The sequence below is a fragment of the Catharus ustulatus genome, chromosome 1, assembly GCF_009819885.2.
Source record: "Catharus ustulatus isolate bCatUst1 chromosome 1, bCatUst1.pri.v2, whole genome shotgun sequence".
Lineage (NCBI taxonomy): Eukaryota > Metazoa > Chordata > Aves > Passeriformes > Turdidae > Catharus > Catharus ustulatus.
The window spans coordinates 13,612,212-13,634,698 of record NC_046221.1 but is presented as its reverse complement, the minus strand read 5'-3'; the positions used below and the strand labels follow the sequence as shown (position 1 = coordinate 13,634,698).

Sequence of the window (22,487 nt, the reverse complement as noted above, 5' to 3'; positions counted from 1 at the left end):
TTAAGTATTTTTACACAGAAGTGTAACGTATTAAAATTAACAAGTGAAGATACAATTTTGTCCTGCAATAACCTATAGTTCCTTCAAGGTGTAGTTCTACAGGTTTGCATTGAGGTGACCCAGGCCTATGAGTTTCCAGAACCTTCCAGACAGTCATTTTCTATTGAGGTCAGGCAGGTTTTATTTCTAGTACGAAGCACTGAGGACTGGCAGATCCATTAATTCCAGAGCTCTTCCTTATATTCTCTGAGCTTCCACTGCAGCTGATTCAAGCACTTGAAGTCTTCTAGTCTCTTACATCATGTTTGTTCAGTGGTAGTTTAACAAAGTGCTTAATCTGAAACGGCAGTCTGGTCTGTCTTCATGTAAAAAGATTTTCACTCTGTTTCAATTTGGAAATCTCAACACAGCAATAGTTGTGAGTAGTTAAAAGAATCCAAGAAAATAATGCTTTTCCTTTGATCAATAATGACTTTCAGTTCTGTGTAGTAAGATAAACGCTGGTCAAGAGTGGGATTCAGCCCTAGGCCTTAATGTTGTCTGGGATAATTTTAAGAGAAGAAGAATGTATGAAAATACTAAAGGTCTGAGAAAATTAGATACTGTGGACTTCTCGGGCATGTCCAAAACTCATACAACATTGCTAAGCAATGTCTTTGTATTTATGAATGTGTTAGTAAGTCTAATAAAAATTATATTTAAATAAAGTTATTTTTAAATACTTTTGGTGTGGTGTGAAGAAACTTTTATATTGTATACTATTATTTAAGGCACATTAATGCAGTATTCTGTATTTTAGCTGTTTGACCTCACTTTAAGAGCTAATTAAGTTGTATAACATTTTTATATTTGTGGAAATCTGTTTCCAATACTTTGTCTAATGTCATTCACAAAAAAGTAACCTGGATTATATTGACTTTTTCCTTTTTCAAATGGAAGATGTTATCAGAATGGCTATGTCTGGGTAACCTCAGAATTTGAAATTTGCATTGGAAAAAGTAGTCCAAAATCACATGATTAATGATAAGTAAGTCAACAAACTTCCCATATGTAAACATGGAAGGACTTTTTAAAAATATTTTAGTCTGCTGCTGTTTTTTTAAAATGAAGTTATGAATTTCAGGAACTTTGCTATTACAGGTAGCATCGATTGCAGATGAAGCTGCACAATCAGAAGTGATAATTGATTCTCAAAAACGTAGGGAAATACTTTCAAGAAGGCCTTCATACCGGTAAGAACTTTGAATTTTGATTTTGCTGGTTTTAAGGCAGCTTATTTATTACAGCAAAGCTGTCTGATAAAAGTCAGTTATTTGATTTTCTTACGGGTATGGATTTCCAAGTACATAAAATTACTTCCATTCTTTTTTTAGAAAAATTTTGAATGAGCTCTCATCAGATGCTCCTGCAATAGCGAAGATTGAAGAAGAAGAGAAGTCAGAAGATGAAGGAACGCCTTCTGGTATTTCTGCAATGGCCATGCCAACCAGCCTGTATCATACTAACACAGGGCAATACCGTATGTGTGCAAATGTACTATGTGATGATGCAGAGCATACATAGCACAGCTTTGTTTCTAGCAGTTACATAATGCAGTAGAGATGTTTAATTTTGATGAAGAAGAGTAAGACATTCTTATTTCTAAGTAATTATTAATTTTTTTCTAACATGGGTGTTAGACTTTTTGTCTCTTTCTTGTAGTATTTGTTGGCTGCTAGATACAGCCCTTCTAGAGCTTCTATGCATTAAAATGTGGGCGTGAAGCTCATCTGAAATGAAAAATGTTGACACTTACGTGAATGTTTAATGATACAAATCATTCCAGTTTCAAATTCTTGTGATTTGCTATGTATTAGTGCTGTTCATTATATGAAATGGCAAGTGTAGCTATTTGAAATGTAAGGTTGGAGTATGAAATTATTTGTAGGTTCCAATTTTCTTTCTTAAAAGAACTATGTCTTTTTATCACCAGTTTTTAACCATCTGCATTTTCGCCACAGATTTAACCTAAATCATGGTTTCCAACGTTTGATACATCATCCAAATGCAAGTTAAAAGTTACATTCACAGTTCTGTTCTATAGATTTGCTTTTAGATATTTTTATTCCTGTATTTATAGTAGAAGTTTTGTATAACTTACACTCTGTGGCTTCTTTGTACATAATCAGATAATCAGTTATCAGTTTGGGTGACTTTATAATAACAACTCTTTTAAAAATTATGCATTTTATAAAGCTTCACCCCTACAGTTTGTAGGGGTTTTTCATGTCTTTTCATAAGTAGGCACACTAAAGTGCAGGTGTTTTCCTTTGCTATAATGACAGGAAGATTGCATAAGAACTGTTGTGGAATTTTTTTCCTGAAATGAGAAAACACAGGAAGTCTATTAAAACACTGCAGTAGCATATAAAAGAGGATAGAATGGCTCTAGTTGTGTTCTACTGACCCTTAGAATTCTTCAGTTATTTTTAATTTATGCAACTAAACTAATTATTAATGGTGAGAAGACAGAATTTGCTTGTAGTATCTGTCCCTTCAGTATAGAAAGTAATTTTGCTTGTGTCCCTAGGCTGCTTTTCTTACCCTTTCTGTAAGCTATAGACATAAATAAATGTTTGCTGTGTGATGTCCAGCATGTGAAATGTTCTTTTCTGTGGAAAAGAATATGGTCCTCCTAAATTGCAACTATTCAGTACAGAATCTGGCATGTATTCATGTATTCTTGTATTCTAAGAAAAATTAAATATTTTTCTTAAAATTTTGAATTGTATTTTTGGCTTTGCTTAGGTTTAATTAAGAAAATATATATTTGCCATTTCGAGGCTTAAGAAAAAGTGTTATAATGTCTGTGCTATAATTACCTAGTGAGCCTGTAAACCTATAGGATTTCTAAGAAATTTTAGAGCTTAGAATTAATCATAGCTTCCTCTGGGAAGCCAGAGTTGTACTTTGACCACAGTGTCTTGCAGGAGGTGATTCTTAGGAGAATACATTTTCATTTAAACACACCTATAAACAATAGTGGTAGGGAAATTTTAAGTTAATAACAAAATTCAAAGGTTTTGATTTCTTGTTCAATCAGACATTTACTTCTGAAACTGAAGAAACAGAGAGCATCACTGACAACATGAGAACAGAATCCACAAAAATTTAATTAAATCTCAGGTGTCTTAATTTAAACTTGGGTATAGGCCAAGCTTGGGAAATTTCTGTTATTTGCTGATTTTTCTTTGAGTAAGTTACAGTTGTAGCCTAAAATGTGCTATATAATTAAGGTTGTCATCATAATGGGGCATTGTTTCAAAATGCGATGTCAGCCTTCATGGACTCTCTTGGTTTTGGCTCAAAAACTTTGTTTTGAGAGCTTTTTCTTCTTGAAAATAATTTTTCTTGCTGAATTTATTAGCTCATTCATTTGATTTTTTAAAAAGTTTGTTTTTGTAAGTTAAAATATCTTTTACTTCAGCACAGTCTCTGTATTTTAATTCTGGTTAGGCCAGGTGGTAGCAAAGATGGTAGGTAATTTTCTTGTAATAAAGGGGGTCTTAATTTGGAGCTTACTGAAGAGAACTTGATTGTTGACCCCTAGTCTTTACATGTATGAAGCACAGATCTGAAGCATTTCTGAGCCATCCTGATGGCTGCCTGTGATCCTCAGGAACTGCTGTTAGCTAAAACCAGGAGCACTGGGTGGGAATGTAGCAACTCCAGTGTTGATTTTTGACTGGATATGATGCAGAGAGTGACTCCATTTAAGTCCATCTTTATGCCTGCTGTCAATAGCTCTGTGCTTCTGCCTGTGGATACTGTGCCTGAGAACTCCTCTCTCCCTGGCCAGCATGGGCTGCACAGGTTCTCCTGTGCAGGCACCCAGTAGTTTATGCATTAAGCTTGTGCAGTGTCTGTGGCAATGAAGAACTGGTCTTGCAGTGTCACTGAGGCCATCTGTAGTGGGCCTTGGTTTAAAAGAAGTGTTATGTTACTACATTTGCTGTATCCTTTTTTTTCTCTACTGTTCTGTCTGTTCCTGCACAGGAAAGGCAGTTTAGTTGAAAAGATCGTTTTGATTGTGTGTTTATGTCTGGATGTCTGGGACGACTCTTTTTGGAAGAACTTGATAAGTAAATTTTTCTGGGAAACAAATGTATTTTTATCTATTAGCAGCATTGATGGCTGTTCTCTACTTACTTTTCACCAGCCAAAATGGTATGTTGCCATGGTTTCCAAATATCTTTTTCCTTGGAGCTTCTTGGCTTTGGCTTATGGAAGCTGACAGACTGACATGATCAGATAAAATGTCTTTGCCAGCTACCTCCATCAGCATATGTGTGATCTTTCTGTCAGGGAAATGAGTAGTTTTGCACAAGGTGCTGTCTTGTGTAGGAGCCTTGTATTCTCATTTGACTTACATACCTTCTCTGTTGGCTGTAGTTCTGTCATGTTGGTTATTTAATACTGAAAAAAATTGTTAGTTCCTCACCTATGGTGATGGTCTAATGTGCAAGAGTTGTTCATTCAGTTGGAGTGTGTGAATAAGCCCCCCCATCCCCCTGCCTCCTTGTGCATTTCATGATGATCGGCATGAAAAAATGCAGAGGGGATGAAAATTACTAGATCTTTTGCTATCTTGTTTGGGTTACTTGCTGTCTTAGAACAGACTTTTGATAATTGGAGAATTAAGAAATCTTTTGGGAAAGACTTAAGTTTAGTTCCATTTCCAGTTTTGGAAGGGAAAAAGATCTGGGGTTTTTTTCTGGATTAGAGCTGATGATCATACTCAGAGAGTTGTATTAGCACTGTCTTCACTCCTAGCTGGAAGAGAAGATGCCGCTTGCACTCATCCACCTGCATGAAATTCAGCTACGAGGAGTGCCCAGGAAAGTCCTGTACTCATCACAAAAGGCCCAGTTTTCAGTAGAGCTCCAGCACAACAAAGTGTGTGCAGTGGTTAAGATCAGGACAGTGATTAAGGGGATGGCCAGTGTGTTGTTCTGGGAATATGGCAGTTATCAGTCCTATAAGGGAGGTGGTTACTGGAGTTAATTTGCTTTTGTTTATAAAGTACTGGATTGGGATCTGAATGAATAATTGCAGGACAGCTGTGACATAATTGTTTACACAGGTTCACCATGGAGCCAAGAGCTGTGTATCAATCTGTGCTGACGTTTTTTTACTGCTTAGGAAGCAAAACTGACCGTGGTTTATGTGGTATTGTTCTGTGATGGTATAGATGTACCATTCCTGGTGCTAACTCTCAGAGGCAGAATTTGACTCTTTATAACTTCTCTGGGAGGTAGAGTTGACAAATCTTGTTGCTCTTGTCCGTGACATTGTGAAGAGTAGAGGATACAATACTTTACATTTCTTGCTTCTCTCTCTTTTATCCTGCCCTAAAATGGGGCACTTTCTGCTTTGGAGCCCAGACTGAAACATCCTGCACTCTGTATTCTGCCACACTCTTCCCCTTCTCCTCAACTCTCCTTCTCTCCTTATGGAGGCTGTGTGCAGCACCCAACTAATCCCTGTTACATACTCCTCATTCCAAGGGCAGGACTGGAGGTCCATGCTGAGCTCTCTTTCAGTATTGCAGATAAAGCTCTGAAACTTAATTCAGCATGAGAGGGATTCCATGTTTTCCCAAAAGAAGCCAATTCAGCTGTTGGGATTTGGCAATCTCAGTCTCTTTCAAGTGTTTATATCTGAAGTTGAGCTTTTGAAATGACCTACAGTTGTCAAAACAGAACATTTGAAATCAGCAATCTCTAAAATTCACATTGTTATTTAACAAGTCCTGTATTAAGCAGAGCTGAACCTTCAAGAATGGCATGAAATACTGTAATCTCACAATGAATTCAGAGGACTTGGCAAGCCTGAATCTTTTTATGTCTGACTTTTGTAACAGATCACTTTAAATACGACGTTCATCATTTAAATATCTTTTTGGGGAGAAAGGAGGCTTTTACTCCTTAGGAATTGGGTTCTCAGCTAAAAGTTTTGGGATTGTTTTAATTAACATAGGAGATGTGGATTTGGCTGGTAAATCACTTGGTAGATAAGGAACGGGCTCAAAGAGCTTCAGTCAATAGCTTGATGTTTAGGTGGAGGCCAGTGATGAGTGGTGTCCTTCAGAGATCTGGTTTGGGACCCAGTATTATTTAGTACCTTTGGTTGGAGATGTGGAAGGTGGGATTGAATGCACCTTCAGAAAGTTTGTGTGTGACACCAGGCTAAATGATGCAGATGATACTCAAAGCTCAGTAGAGAGAAGGGATTCCATCCAAAGGGACTGGGACAGAGTAGAGGGGTGGACCCATGCAAACTTCATGGTAAGGCCAAGTGCAGGGTCTTGTATATGGGCTGTGGCAATCCTAAATATGAATACAGGCTGGGCAATGAGTGGATTGAGAAGACTTGGATGTGCTGGTGGCTGAAACACTGAGTGTGAGCTGGCAATGTGTACTTGTAGCCCAGAAAGCCAATCAGATCTTAGCTGCTTCCAAAGCAGTGTGGGCAGCAGCTCAAGGGACAGGATTCTACCCCTCTGCTCTGGTGAGACCTCACCTGGAGTGCTGATCCAGCTCTGGGTTTCCAGCACAAGACAAACTTGGATTTGTTTGACCAGGTCCAGAAGAGGACCATGGTGGTTATCAGGGGCTGGAGGCCTTCCCTATAAAGACAGGTTGGCAGGTTTGGGATTGATTAGCCTGGAGAAAAGAAGGCTCTAGGGAGACCTTGCAGTAGCCTTCCAGTACTTAAAGGAGCCTACAGAAAAGATAGGGAGGGACTCTTTATCAGGTAGTGTAGTGATAGGATATGGGGCAATGGCTTTGAACAGAGAGGATAGACTTAATTTAGATGTTAGGATGAAATCTTCACTTTGTGGGTGGCAAGGCACTGGTCCAGGTTGCCCAGAAGAAGTGGGGAAGAAACACTTCCTGCCTCATCCCGTGAAGTGTTCAAGGCCAGGTTGGATGGGGAGCTCTGAGCAACCTGATCTAGTGGAAGATGGCAGGGAGCTAGAGCTACATGATCTTGGAGGTCCCTTCCAACTCAAGCCATTCTATGATTCAATGATATTTCTGTTTAACCAAGGCAATGCTAATTTCAAAAAGAGTATACAATTAATAATGTCTCTAGGGAATTGCATTTTTATAAATACTTGATTATAGCAAGGATGCAGTATGATTTTTTTAATGGGGAAGGTATGTTTGTTTTTTTAATATTGCTATTACATTGAGGGAAGAGCCCCACTTAGTTCTGTTTCTCTTTTTACATGAGTATTAGGCTCCGTGCAACTGTGTACAACCTAGTTGAATGTTGTGCTAAGCCTTTTCTGACACTAAGGAAAGGATTGTTAGTGTTAGACAACTTTCTCTTCCTTTGTCTTGGTGTCCTGGTTGTTTTCTGAGAGTCAATAAATAGCTTTTTAAAAGATTTTTTAATTTAAATTAAGTTATCTGTTAGTATTTAAAACAATGCTTTTTTATGGCTAGGAGCTACTATTTTTTTCCCCATATTTGAACTATTGTAGTAGAGTTAATATTTCTGGAAACATAGAGATAAAATGTGTTGAACACTGCTTTTTATCTTATATGTATGGCATATAAGGCTACTCAACAGGCTTTATATTTCTGGAAATCTGTATTGATATTACCTAAGTTTTATCGTAGTTATCCTTAAGCAAAGAGAAGACCAGGTATCTTATAACACAATGTTTAGTTCATGTTTTTTAGCATGTGTTGTGTATTTCTACTGCCTAACTTACCTTTTTGTTTTGTTTTGTTTTTCTGTTTAGTTACCATATCTCAAGGTGGTACAATTCAGACTGTGACAAATTCAGGAGCTCCTCAGCCAGGTGCTACCATTGTGCAATATGCAGCGCAGTCATCTGATGGCACACAACAGTTTTTTGTTCCTGGAAGCCAAGTTGTTGTTCAAGGTATATTTTATTAGTCTATTCCATTTTTGTTTTTTCATATTAAACCATTTTTTTTAAGGTTTCTTATTTTGTGTTGACGTTATTGCTCTATTAAGTAAAATACTCAAGGCAAGATGAGTCTTAGGAAGGAATTTAGGTTTTCTGCTTAGTAAGGCAGCTACTATGCTTGTTCAAAAGAATGAAAGAGCAGTGTAATATCACTTTCTCCTTTGGATTCTCTTGTCTAGATTTTGAGACATGCATCATTGTAATAAAGGTACTCCAACAGATTGAAGTGAGATGCTGAAGATGTGCATCATTTAATATATAAACTAATTTGTTTTTTTCAGCAGTTAATAAAACAAATTCTGAAGATTTTTGAGATATGTTTAGGGCAGTATTTCCTTGCAATGTATGACTCTTGCAGTTACTAGGAAGCTGATCCTTTACTGAAGCTAGTTTTCTCACAGAGGAGCGTTTTGAAGGTCCCATAAAGTGCACACATGATCTATAGACACACTAAATTAATAGCTATGGAGGATATACAGAATTGAAAAATTGACAGAAGTAGGGAGGGAGGGCTGTATGAATACTTTCTTAAACCAAAACAGCTGTCTGAAATACGCCATGAGAATGACTAGGAAGGATTTAGATATGTATTCATGGAATGGATGAGGGTCATCAAATAAATGCTGAAATACATTGTCATCCCAAGAGTTTCCAGAAGCATTTCAAGTACTTTAAGACTGTAACATGAAAACACCTTAGCCAAATGTTAATTTTTATTGTTCAGAGAGTATTGTTACAATTTCCCTGAATGTTGTTATGAATACATTCTTAACAAAGCCTTAAGAAACAATTTTGGCTGTCCCCCAAACCAATTTCCCACTCTAGTACTACATGTTTTTCTGACTACAAGTCTAATATGTTTTCTATGTGTGTGCCTACACATCCCTCAAATCAGAGGCCACCTCCATCTCTCCAGGTTGACTATTGTATTTTATAGGTATTGCTTTGATTCTTCAGAGCTTTGGCATCAGGGGCAGAGAGAATAACTCCTCAGCTGCTTCCTAAAACTTCCCAAGTCTGTGAAGAAGCACAGCATGTGAGGATTTTATCTGGCAGCATTTCAGTCCTTGGGAATTCCATTTGACTGATTTTCCTTTACAGACTCTCCATTACAGCGCTGTTCTCTGACAGGGCTGCTCAGGCTCAGCAGTGGACTCCACAAGATGGAATTGCCCATTAAGTGTTCTGCCTGTGATGGAAACTTTCAAAATGGATTCAGAGACAGTTACTGAATACCTTCTATATCATGTTTCTGGAAGCATCCAGATACTTTTAACTAAATCGATTTGTTCTCTGTCCATGCACAGAGAAGTTTATTTCCTGGAATTCTCTGTTCCTTTGTGCTTTAGTGAGCATCATAGCTGTTAACACAGAAATGAAATGCAGCACAACCTATACAGGGAAAAGTACAAAGCAAACAGTAAGTGAGCATGAATTTGGAGATTATGAGAAGATAAAAAGCTTCAATTTATTCTACATGCTATTGATATTAGAAAATCCTTAGAAAAAACAAAACCTCTATAGTAAAAAAGAGATGTATAAAAACAGTGTGAAAGCACTTGAAGATGTTTAAAAGAATACAATTGTATGTAGGCAGCAAACCTGAGTTAATGACAGTGGAGTGAGACAATGGAATAAGTTGAATATACAAGTGTCTGAAATGTCCTTACTACAGGTCACTTGTCTATGCTAGAAAGTCTGTTGGAATACAGATTATGAACATTTGTCATTTATGTACACTTTGTAGTCAACTGTTCACCTAATATTGTGATGGCATAGATTATAATAGAAAAATTATTCTGCTTAGTAATCTTACCACTTACATATGTATTTTTATAATGATTTTGGGCAGGTAACATACAATTTTACTCCTTAATCATGGAAGAAGAAAATACCTGGAAACAGAAAAGATCTGTTTCAGATTCTGTTTCAGAATCTTTCAGATAGCATATGTATTGGTATTTTTTTCTTAAGTATTTGTTGATGAATCTCATGTAGTAATGGATAACATGACATAAACTCTGTGCTTGGTATTTTCTGATAACCTGTGGTGTGGAAAAATACTAGGATAAAAGTGCTAAATGTATTGATCTAATTGAGTGACATTGTATTTGCTACAAATTTACATTTGTAGAGAAATTAAGAGGCAGTCTAGTATCTGGGCTGTTTCCTAATACATTAAGGGTTAAGAATTTTTTTGCAAGCTGAAGAGGAAAACGTTTGACTATTACTGAAAATGAGTGTAGAAAGGTTATAGAAAAAAATCATTCTATTGTGTTCTATGTGTGTTTTCATTATACTGTTAGTGATATTTGAAATCTGTGGCTTGAATTTCTTGTGCTTTAGTTCTGATCTTCTGTGCCTGTGATCCTGAAGTGGTCCTGGAATCACAGAACACTCCTGTAAACACAGGATGCAAACATTGATACTTCCACTGCTGCCATCCAGCACAGTTTCACAGTTGATAAATTACCAGTCTGAATTTGTTTGTTACAAAGACCTTAGAAGTTGGCTGTGCCCTACATACAAACCAGTGCTTTGACTCTTGATCTGAAACTAATTTCATTTGCCTTGATGTAAATAAGGAGTAACTCTTAGTCCTGAGTTGGTTTTTAAAAAATTAATATTTTAAAACTAAGTGAACCAGATCTCTTGGACATATTTTGAAAAAGGAGAGAAAGGGGAAGAGGTAGTCTTTACTCAGAGTTACTGTTCTGCTTGTAACAGCATCTGAATTCACTGGCATTAGGTTGACTTACTTTGTTGAAGTGTTCCTAAATAATTTCTGAAGCTTTTAACTGAAATTAAATGAGCGGGTTGTGGGTTTTCCTGCAAAGCAAGGAGCTCTAGCCTTTCATTTACCTATTTGTTACAGCTTGTTAAGCTTTCCTGTCTTGCATGTCTGTCCAACAGAGTTCTTTGCCTTTTAGTGGAACTGTGCCAATGAAAACAACTGCATGTCTGTTTTAAATTTCCTATTTTCCATCCAATCATGACACTATTATTTGGATTCATTCATGAATGCTAGAACCACGTTTTAATTTCTGTCAGTCAGTGCTCTGAATTTTCAGGTCTTTTTTTAACAGACTGCCTTGTGGTGAGTGCTTTCTGTAGCTTTATGAATAATTCAGGGGAAAAGAACAAAGCTAGGATTATAGCAATATGGAAGAGAAGAAAATAGCAGGTTTACTGGAAAAGGAATTCTTCAGGCTGCAGTTGCAGTGAGCTGTTCCAGTGATGGAGCGTGTTAATGACAGTGGTAAGCAAGTGAGGTCATTGTGATGTCAGTGCTCTTGCTTGTAATCCTGCACATGCTTGGTAGTTTGGAACAGTTCATGCTGAGCTCTGGTAGAGGAACAGCAGAACCGTGTGTGCAGAAGTTACCATGGCTGTAACAGGAGATGAAACAGGTAAAAAATTTGTTAGCCTTTGACATGGTATTTTTGTATGTCTGTGCAGTGTTTAGTTAATATTTGTGATATTTTCTTTTGAACCTGTTGCTGTAATTCTTTCATCTCTCTAAAGTCATACAAATAGCTTCTGATTCTATCTAGTTAGTGCAGCATTCCAGGGCAATTTTAGCAGTTTGGGGGGAAAAAGAAAGAAAGAAATCACTGCTAGTGCATGAGTTCTTGCTCAGATTGATTCAGTAACTGTTCTTTATTATTTGATGCAGGATTTTGCTGAAAACAACCCACCACTCTACTTTTGCATTTTTCTTTATTGTGGTGATAGTCATATATGTTACTGTGTTTATAATTGCTTTTTGTTTTGTGAAAACGACAACTCCCTTTTTTCTTTTTTTTGAGCAATAGACGCTACAAATTTGATAGCCATAGGCTTAAGCCTATCTGTATAGAAACTATTTCAGCAGTGTAAATCAACCCTCTGCTTCCATAATTAAAAAAACACTGAATGGAAACAAATTTGAGGGCAATAATTGAAGTATTGTAACCCCTGCTTGTTTTCTCCTCCACTGTTAAAATGGTCCGTTCCTCAGCTAATTGAGTTCAAAAGGCTGACGTCATTAGATTTCCTGGAATCGTGTTGCAGTAGGGAACTGGAAAAGTTAAACTCCAAACAAGATACACATTGACGTCAGCTCCAAGTCATGCTGCGATTTAGTCAGTTCCTTTCTGCCTCGTCAATCGCCTCCGGCAGCTCGGTGACATTAACTGCTTCCCTGCCGGCTCTACGTGCTGCTGCTCAGTGCTGGCGCTCGTTGTTTCATTAATCCACAGATAAATATCTTCTCCAGGTCGATGTTTTTAATGCTCAAAGGGATAATGATTCATGCTTGTGTAGCCAGTTTAGTGGTGAAGTTAAAAACCCTTTGATAATCAAGTCCCACCATTATGACTCACAGAGGGGGAGAATAGGCATCCAAATACATTGAGCATTTTTTCTCCTGGATAGTCACTGAAAGAACTCGAGGGCAGGGATGCTCTCTAGTGTTCAACAAGTTACTTTTTTCTAAGAGGTAGTTGCTTTTCTAATTTTTTTTTAATGCAGTTTGGTTTTTTTTCCGCTAGTTATCTTTTGGCTTTTTTAATTTTCTGTTTGTAAGTCTCAACTAAAAGCTTCAGGTTTTCAGTGACTTTTTACTCCCTTGCATTTTAAGGAGAGGGGAAAAAAATTACCTGGGGCAATGTGTTAGGGAAGTGCACCAACTCCGGGTTTGTAGCTTTAACACTCTCAGTTATACTTCTGCTACTTTAGGAATTGCATTAAACCTTTGTGAAGTGTCACATTAGAAACAGCCACAGAAGTTTGTCAGTCTGGATGAAGTGTGTGTGATATTTGTCTCAGATGCTGAAATGGAAGATATGCTTCCCTGTAATGTAGATACATAACTTTGAAAAAAATTAAGTTTATCCCACTCTGTTTAAAGCCCGTTTCATCTCTCCAAAGGTCTTTTTCTGGGGAAATCAGTTACATTGTAGTGTCTTGAGATAATGTACAAAACATTTTTCAGTCTTTGAAATATCATTTTGCAATGATATATCATAAAACATTTGCACAACTAAAAGATATTTTGTCAATGTTATGCTATACTTTTTTCTTGTTTCTAAACAGTGGTGTCTGGATTTGTAAGGTCTGTATCACAGAATTATTTATCTGTGTTCCTGTGCTGGCAGGTTTATAAGTGAGACAACTGTCAGGCAGAGACTACCACTACTGGGACCTGCTCAGACTAGAACACTTACCGGTGGTGTTTGCTGATCCCAGCTGAGATAGGGACTTACTTTTGTTAAGTCTTGCTGGAGGTACAAGATCACACTGAGTCCTCTGCACAAAAGCTGCAGTAAGTCTTGTTTGCTGCCATCTGAGTATAAATCAGACACAGAAGACAAAGTAGTTGGTCTTGCCAGGCTGAGGTGATCTGGGTTGTGGAGTGTTCCCCATGACTTGATCTACAAAATGGTTTGCTTAGATTTCTAATTTCATTGTAGCTAAGGCAAACTTAGATAACATCTCTTTAATACCTAATGATGAGGTAGGAAAAGGTAGTTCTTATCACAGAGTCTGTAAATGTGGCCAGCATAAATGTGAGCCTGAAGAGTTGCTAAAATTCCATTTTTATAATTAATGAGCTATCATTCCATTGACGTGACTGGAACTGCTAAGAGATGTGGAGGACTTAAAGGGTTAAGCAATTCCTTTGTAGATGTACAAGATGACCAAACCCTCTGTTCATGGCAGCTGCCTGTCAGTGCTCACAGGGTTGTTCTGGACTGATTTCTCCCTCCCTCCCACATCCCCGGGGGATTATCCAGGTCAGTTCACTGGTCCAGTTCATCTTGTAATTCCACAAACACTTTTACCCGTAGGACTGGAGGGGGGGAGGTGCACAGGGTTTAAGCTGATAATGATTTCAGGACATGGCTGTGGAATTGTAGTCTAAACACAACTTGATTCTATTTTTTTTGTTTTGAATTAGTGAAGCACTTGCATTAATATAGCAAGAATAATAGTATATTTTTGCTAAGTTTAATTTTTTTCACCTTATAGTCATAACCTCTCAACCTGTCAGCCTTCCCAAGATGTTTTTGTCTACATTTTATTTTTCCAAGTTGTCCTAGTATCAGCTGGGATAGAGTTAATTTTTTTCTTATTAGCTGGTACAGCGCTGTGTTTTGATTTTAGGAGGAGAGGGATGTTGATAGCACATTCGTTGTTTGGTTGTTGCTCAGCAGTACTTGCACTAAGTCAAGGACTTTCCAGCTTCTCATGTTCTGCCAGTGAGTAGGCTGGGGGTGCTTACAAAGCTGTGAGGGATCACAGCCAGAACAGCTGACCCCAGCTAGCCAGAGGGATATTCCATACCATATGGCATCATGCTTGGCATATAAACTGTAGGGAAAGCTGACCTGGGGCCTGCTGCTCAGCAACAGGCTGAACATCAGTTGGTGAGTGGGGAACAATTGCTTTTAAATTGCATCAGTTGTTTTTCTTGGTTTTATTTCTTTCTTTTTGTTACTTTCTTTTTCATTAAATTTATTATTTTATTTTTTTTCCATCAAACTGTTCCTGTCTCAACCTATGAGTTTTCTTACCCCATCCAGCTGGGGAGCTGTGTGGGTGGAGTGAACAAGTGACTTTGTGGTGCTTAGTTGCAGGCTGGGGTTAAACTGTGAGACATATTTTTCCATTATTTGAATAATGCTTTAAAGAATTAAAGTGTGAACTAAATGTAACAATACTCTGAAACATCAGCTATATATATATAGTTGCTTTAATGATGAAATTTGAAGTTTTGTTTTATCATAATATAAAATACTTATGGAAAAGAATAGATAAATACTTGTTAAAAATGTAAAGAGGGATATATTTTTTTGTTTGCTTTTGTTTTCTGTCAGACAACATACAAGTACTTAGGACTTCCCCAGTGTTTTTAAGTTGAGGTACATCATGTAGGGGCAAGTACGTCTGAAACAAAGAAATGACGTGAGACTGTCAGAAAGGTACTGGTTTCAAGTCACGTCAGATCAGCATTTAGCATGGGGAGAGCACAAAACTGCTAAACTCAGGAGCTGAATCTGAACTTTTGCCCTCTGATTTACTGTGCTGCTACACCCCTTCCTGTGCAACTGCTGCTGCCTCCTGTTGCTTGCTAATGCTGCAGCATCCCATGTGTGGTCCTCTTGCCCAGGGAGCAAATACCTGTGTATCCTGAGCACTGGTCTGTTCCTTTTCATTGTAGCAACAGCAACTCTCACTCGTTATCCAAGGGTTTGCCAAACTGCTTTTGTAAGAGAAGGGGAGGCTGTAAAGCTGGTAGTGTTCCTATCACAAGGAAGGAGAAGAAAGTTGTATTCTGAAACAAATTGAGTCCTGTACAGAGAGAACAGGCTAGCTTTAAACCTCGCTGGCTGCAACAGCAGGACCCTCTTTTTGTGGGATTGTGCAAACAGGAAGTGTGACTACTCAAACTGTTTGTCAAACTGCTTTCCCCATGTTGTCTGAAGAGAGCCATGTGGAAGCTTTCAGTCTGGCTGGCTAGTTGGGGCTGCATGCTAGAGCAATTCAGATACTTTACAGTGTGGAAATAAATGCTATTACGATAAAAAATATATTTGTGTCATTACAGGCCTGTGAAATAATTTGCATATCTGGAATCCTGGATAAATCATTGTCAGAAATCTGTTATTTTCAGATATACCTCTTTATTTGCCATACATTTAAAAATATGTTTCTTTTATACAGCTGCCACTGGAGACATGCCAGCTTACCAGATTCGAACTCCCACTACTACCTTACCTCAAGGAGTGGTTATGGCAGCCTCGCCAGGGACTTTGCATAGCCCTCAGCAAATGGCAGAAGAGGCAACACGCAAGCGAGAGCTGAGACTTTTGAAAAATAGGTAAGACTATATTATAATTTGTAGTCAGTGTTGAAAACTATCCCCTCCCCCATGAACATTATAATGACATTTTCTTCTTAAGGTCAAGGCGATGAAGAAAAGGCAGGAAAGTCTTTGTCAAAAAACCCATGTCCTTTTAGCTTAGTGTTGCTTGTTAACTCTGGAAGTTTAGAGCTGGCCTTATACCCATGGATTTTAGTTTGAAAATGTTAACTGATTCAGAAACCAGTATCAGATAATTCTTATGATGATCTAGAGTTATACTTTTCGTTGAATTTTACTTCCTGTCCTTTCCCACTGCTGACAGTAAAATGACCAGTAGGGGCTTTTTCATTTAAAAACATCCCAGCAAAGAATTGGTTAGGAAAATAGCTAGGGATCTCATTAGCAGCTATCCATTAATGATGCTGTGAAGAGGACTTATGCAAAGATGGAATGATAATTATAGACTTTCCTAAATACTTGGCTGCTGGGATGAGATACTTTGCAGTCCCCCTGTCATTTTGTGAGGCATATTGTGTGAAGTTGTTGTGCATTTTTAAATTAGTTGTCATAGACTTGACTGAATGTTGTAAATGTCAGTCTTTCTCTGTGCATTCTTCATACTATTCTTAGGGGAGTCTGTCTTTTTTATATGTGTAACCACCTCTGTCATTGGCAGATTAATAGTAGAAGTAGTCTGCTCTGCAGATCTCTAATACACTGCTTAACCACTTGTATTATGATTGAATTAATGGTATTGCTTTGCTCTCATGCCTGTCCTTTATTTTAAATTACTTATGAGGATCACTGCATTGTTGTGCCTCCTTTTTGTTTCTTTTCTCTTCAGTTTTAAAACTAGTGCCTATGCTATAGCTCATAACTTGCTGGAGTGTTACCCGCTCAAAATTTGGTAGTTTATCATGTTCCAAGGTGGTAAAGGAGGACATCCAGTACTTCTAATATTTCTTCTGGAATCGAATGCTTGTTTAGTCGCACGCTTCTGAACACTTCTATATTTAACTCCAATAAAAGAGACTTTTGAGCAGCCTACAAGAATGGCTTCAGGCTATCATTTGCCAACAACAAAAACCACAGACTCATGTGGCTGAAATGTGGTCAGGCAGCCAGTTCTGAAATGCTAATAAATTGTATTTGTTTGGACTTAAATTGTACTGTACATTGCTACAACATGCTGTAAGTTTTTATCTTCATGTAAGCTTGGCATCTAGCTTTTTATCTGAAGAGAGTAGTGTTATGTTTGTATTTTCTGAAAGCATGTTCTTTGGGTTTGGTTTTAAGATTTTGATGGCAGAAGACAGTGCTCCTGATAAACACACAAAGTAGAATGTGACTGGAAAAAGAAATGCTGCTTTCCTTCTTAATGTTTAGTACAATTCAAATCAATATATTATCATTTACTCCCTGTTTTTCTCAGTTCTTCTGTGTATCAGTTCCATCTTTGTATTTGGAGATGCTGGATGCGTTTCAAGTTCTAGATGTTTTGGATTTTATTTTAATTATGTTACTGCTTTTGGCTGTTACCCCATGTTCTGTTTGTGCAATCCAGCAGTGGTTGGTGGTGGTTGTTGTTATTGTGGAACCACAGGGAATGCAGGTAATTGCATTTATCCAGTCTTTGCCATATTGTGGCTGTTCCTGTAGTCATTTGCCTTGTATTGGTTCCAGGGAAGCTGCCAGAGAATGTCGCAGAAAGAAGAAAGAATATGTCAAATGTCTTGAAAATCGTGTGGCTGTGCTTGAAAACCAAAACAAGACTCTCATTGAGGAACTCAAGGCCCTCAAAGATCTTTATTGTCATAAAGCAGAATAACTGTCTTTCATTTGGACCTCCTTTATTATGAACTTTAATCAAGGCATGAGAGGAAGCAATTCTACAGATTGCCATATGAACTTGAGAAAGAGACACTTGAGGCCCTTGTGGAACCCAGTTTTGCTTAGTGTTTTCAGACTGATTTGGGAGATATTCCAAAATTTGGAATTCTGTCATAGTCTCCATACTCTGCTGAGCTTTCTAATGGCATGCAAATGGCTTTTTTGTTTGCACTTTTTACTTCTGCTTTTTGCAGGGAAGCTGCTAAAGAATGTCGACGTCGGAAGAAAGAATACATAAAATGTCTGGAGAGTCGTGTTGCAGTGCTAGAAGTTCAGAACAAGAAACTTATACAGGAGCTTGAAACCCTAAAAGACATTTGCTCTTCCAAAACAGATTAGTAAAAATATTTATTATACTGTGAACTAAGATATGTCCAGTTGCTTTGTAAGACAATACATAGCCAACATGACTTACAGCTTTCTCTTTGTGTCATTTATAATATATTCCAACTCCTAACATTCCTGAATGCTTTCCTGCTTTTTGTCAATTCATAGCTCTAATTTCAGGTTTTTAATGCACCATCCTTCTGTCTCCCAAGGAGCCAAAAGTTAAAAATATAACAAAGTAAAAAAGCGCATAATTTCTAAGAGCTGTTTCTTTGCCATATATTTACATACTACTTTTTACATGTTACTGAGTGTCCTGCACATTCAAAATATTTTGCAGTTGTTTTAGATGAATCATAAAGATAATGCATCCAGTAATACAAGAAAATCAAACAACCCAAGGTATCTCAGGAAAGAGTTTATAAAAGAATGTTATGATTATATGTATGTACTAGCATACTAGTCTACAGATGATTTTATGGCATATTTTTATATTAGTTGCTTCGTGGAAAAAAGTATTGTATTGCTGTCACTGAGTGCCATGGTTAAAGATAGTTTTTAATAGAACCATGTTGTTTAACCTGTGTAGTGTCTGATTTCCTTTAAAAACCTGGTTGAGATGCTTTAAAATCCACGAGTATCTGAAAGAAGACAAAGGGAAAAAAGCACACCTAAGCTCATGACATGATGAAAGTGTATTGTAAATACCTGTAAGAAGTTCTCTGTTATATAGCTGCTATTTACTTAAATTTTCTGTAATCTGCAGAATATTTGATTCATTGGAGGTCTATATATATCAAAATTTAAATGTTCATCCTGAATACTTCACATTCTGGATCCTGTACACCTGTGGACAGTTGCCTGTAGTGAAGATTGATGGTGCAGTTCTTTTCACAGACTACTGACTGGTGGTCAAGGTCTCCTAAAGAAGGAAGCTTTCCAATAAATAGTAACTATTTGCTGATTCACTGGATTCTGGAGTAGCCTACAGATGAGAGCTGAAGATTTTTAAAACAAACCCATGTTTAAAACCTGATTACAGCTCTCATAAATGCAGTATGTGCCAACTTTCCATTGTGCTTTGAAAAAACTAGTGCACAGGCAAAGTTGCTTCTGGGTATTTTTTAATTCATGAGTGATCTAATTGTTTGGCCAGTACAGTCTATGAGCAGAGCATTTGGGAACTTTGCTGGAACTAATAGCACCATTGCCTTACTGATGTGGTAGGAAGAAAGGGCTGAATCCTACTTAATTTGCTTTACTGAGGGGTGGGTGTGTGTGAGAGTGTGAGTGTGTGGAAGGGAGGAGGGATGGAATCATACTGAAGTCATTGAGACTTCCTCATTTAATTTAAACTCAATTTGCATTTAACCCTTTTCACTCTGACCCTGTTGGGATGGATTGGTTTATGTATATTTTTTTTTTCCTAAATTACTTGAAATACATAGGATAATTTTCTTGAATATTTTGAAAATCACACTGGTACCTAAGTGAGACCATTTGTAAGAAGAGGTATTCTCTCTCACTTCCTGCAGCCACATCAGTTGATTTAAGGAGGTAACAAGATGCCTTTGGCCTCTAAGACTCTGCTGGAGGTTTGGAACAAAAGTAAAGTAGACTTTGAAATACCTTCTTCACTGTGAAAATACATCTGAAGTGCTAAGGTCAGCAGAAATCAAAGGGTTTGTTCAGGTTGGACAGGATGAATGCAATCTGAAGGTCCATGTTGCAGCCTCTGTAGTGCAACAAGTTGTTTGTTGTGGCTCTCTCACTAAAGTCTGTTTTCTGTTACAAGTAGGCATTGCTCCTGACTCACAAAGGATTTGGAAACTTAAATAGAAACTTTGTGTGTGGTAGATGTATGTCTCCAGTAAAAAGTCCCCTTTATCTTCACAATAGTATCTGGTACTAACTACAGTTAGAAATTTGATGGGAGGAATCCTTGTCTGTTCTACATCTGTGTAGTTTATACTAATTTCTTTACTAGTAGAATCATAGAATGGTTTGAGTTGGAAGGAACCTTAAAGATCATCTAGTTCCAAACCCCCGTGCCATGGGCAGGGATGCCACTCACTACTAAATCATGTTGCTTAGAGCTCCATCCAACCTAGCCTTGAATGCTTCCAGAGATGGGGCAGCTACATCTTCACTGAGCAACTTGAGTGATAACCTCTGAGTAAAGAATTCATTCCCAATATATGATGTGAATATCCCCTCTTTTCTTTACAACCATTGCCCTTTGTACTGCCACTGTCTGCCTGTGTGAAAAGTCCTCTTCTTTTTTCCTGTAAGTCTCCTATAAGTACTGAAAGGCTCGGTGAGGTCTGTCTGGAGCTTTCTTTTCTCCAGGATGAAAAAGCCCAGCCATCTCAGGCTGTTTTCGTAGGAGAGGTGCTCCTGCCCTGTGATTATGTTTGTGACTCTCCACCAAACCTGCTCTAACAGGTCCATGGCTTTCCAGCTGAGGCCCCCAGAGCTGGATGCAGCGTTGCAGGTGGAGTCCTGCCAGAGCAAAGGGGCAGAATCCTCTCCCTCACCTGCTGTCCACCCTGCTTTTGATGCAGCCCTGGATGCTTGGCCTTCAGGACAGCAGGCACACACTGAAGTAGAATGATGGATGTGGTGTAGAAAAAAGCCTTTTCAATAGTATTCTTTATATAGAAACATCAAGTGAATCTGTGTTGGTTTATTACAAGAGAATTTGAGCACTGCCCAAGCTTTGATTTGGCAGAGCCAGGAATTTTGTTTTTTCATTATCAGGAAAAGAGGCCAACATAGTTGTGTTTTTTTCCTTTCTGTTAGAAAACTGCATTTCTATGGTATGAAATTATTTTCTTGCTGAAACCACACAATTGCAAATTTCTTTAAGATAGACGGCTAAAGGATTGACCTTTGAGGGAAAGTGTACAAAGGACTGCATGGATTTTGTTTTTTTTCAAAATAGATTTTCATGTAGCTCAGGTAAAATAGTCTCTTGTAAAATGTCTTTAGCTTCCTAGAGTTGTGGGCGATGAGGAATGTAATAGTCAGCTTCCTCTTAAGGTACAGCTTTGAGTCATAGCTGTTTTCTTCTTAAACAGATGTGCAAAGTGAAATCTCTATAGATTATCCAGTCAGATCTTTCTTGACTCTCTAAAACAGCCTCAGCTGTTTGGGATAGTGAAGAAAGGGATTAAAATAAGTATATTGAGTAAGTAAGTATCCTCTACACTTTTGGGAGGACTTTTTGATTGTTAGTCCTATAGATTTTGCTGTTTGCAAGAAGAATTGCGGATATTTATTTTTTTCTTTTCTGTACTGGTGCAGTGCTGAGGAGTGCAAGTTGTCTCCTGCTTGGTTTTCCTTCAGTTCTTGTCACATGTAATTGCATATCTCTACTGGTACCCTGCAGACATCAGTGTAATAGTTAAATTCAGCATGATCTTTTCCTGAATTAAGTATCACTTCAAAGAAAACTTAGGGGTCTGCTCAGCTTCTGGTTTGGATTGACTCATTTTGTCCACAGTTTTTTCTGTTTCATCCCCTTGGTGTTTAGTGTGTGGGTGTGTACATGGCAAGACTGTAGTGAGTGCTGAGCTGTTAAGCAGCTGACAGAAGTAACTGTCTTTTGGTTGTCAGCCTTTCTGTAGAAAATATTGTCCTGTGGGGAGGGGGTCTAGTTTTTTGGAGATTTTTTCTTAAGGCACATGAGGCCCTTCTGGATGACAATAAAAGTGATTTCATTATTCCAGCAAAAGTGTTCTTGTATTTGCTTGATTTAATAACTGCGGAAAATAATTTAGGTAAATTTTAGAGCAATTTGATAGTCTCTGAGGCCATCTGGAAATGGCAGGTCACAAAAATCCATTTATTCTTCTGTGTCTAATGAATCTTTAGTCTATTTTCTGAGGTTTCTGTTTTTTTCTTAATTCTGAGTTAGATCTTCCTTCTCGCAACAGGTTTGTTCAGTACAATATGAAGCAGAAGCTGTGTATATGCACTAAGTCCGAGAGAGTAGTGTGTGAGTAAATGCTGCATGTAGACTAAGGAAAAAAAATAACTTCATTGTATTCATTGACTTGAATGGAAAAAACAGTGAAGGAAGTGTCTTTGTTATGGTAACTGCTGAGCTTTTTCCTCTCCTTTAATAGCCTTTGTCAGTGGAATTGGGTGTGATTAATACATCTTGTGAATGGAATTATGGCTATAAAAATGTCACAATTCAGAAATCTGGTTATCTAGCCAAGTCATTGTTTTTGTGTTGTGGCTCCAAAAATGCGATTTCCAGACAACCTTGAATGAGGCTCTTAATATTCTCACTTTCATGATTCTCCCCTCTGCCCCTTCCCAATGTGGTTGTACTCACACCAGGTGAAAGCTGCTGCAAAGTTGTTTAACAAGCTTGGTGTGGACCAAGGGGGTTGTTTTTTTCTAAAATAGTTCTCTTAAAGATTT

The 22,487-nt window shown here is 37.8% G+C and overlaps 1 protein-coding gene across 8 annotated transcripts in view; it reads left to right on the top strand.

The window, feature by feature from the left end:
* The window catches only part of CREM (cAMP responsive element modulator), a 38,939-nt gene extending 16,714 nt beyond the window's left edge, over nt 1–22,225 (top strand). For 2 of the 8 annotated variants that reach the window (XM_033051864.2, XM_033051835.2), the window contains 5 exons: nt 1,141–1,232; nt 1,374–1,519; nt 7,796–7,939; nt 15,695–15,851; nt 17,520–22,225. In XM_033051864.2, the coding sequence (XP_032907755.1) occupies nt 1,141–1,232; nt 1,374–1,519; nt 7,796–7,939; nt 15,695–15,851; nt 17,520–17,664 (684 nt within the window). In that variant the 3' untranslated portion in view covers nt 17,665–22,225. Of the gene's footprint in view, nt 1–1,140; nt 1,233–1,373; nt 1,520–7,795; nt 7,940–11,179; nt 11,398–15,694; nt 15,852–17,519 lie in introns of those variants that run through there. The other 6 variants (XM_033051845.2, XM_033051873.2, XM_033051855.2 and 3 more) reach the window with 5 other exon arrangements.
* The last annotated feature ends 262 nt before the right edge of the window (nt 22,226–22,487 follow it).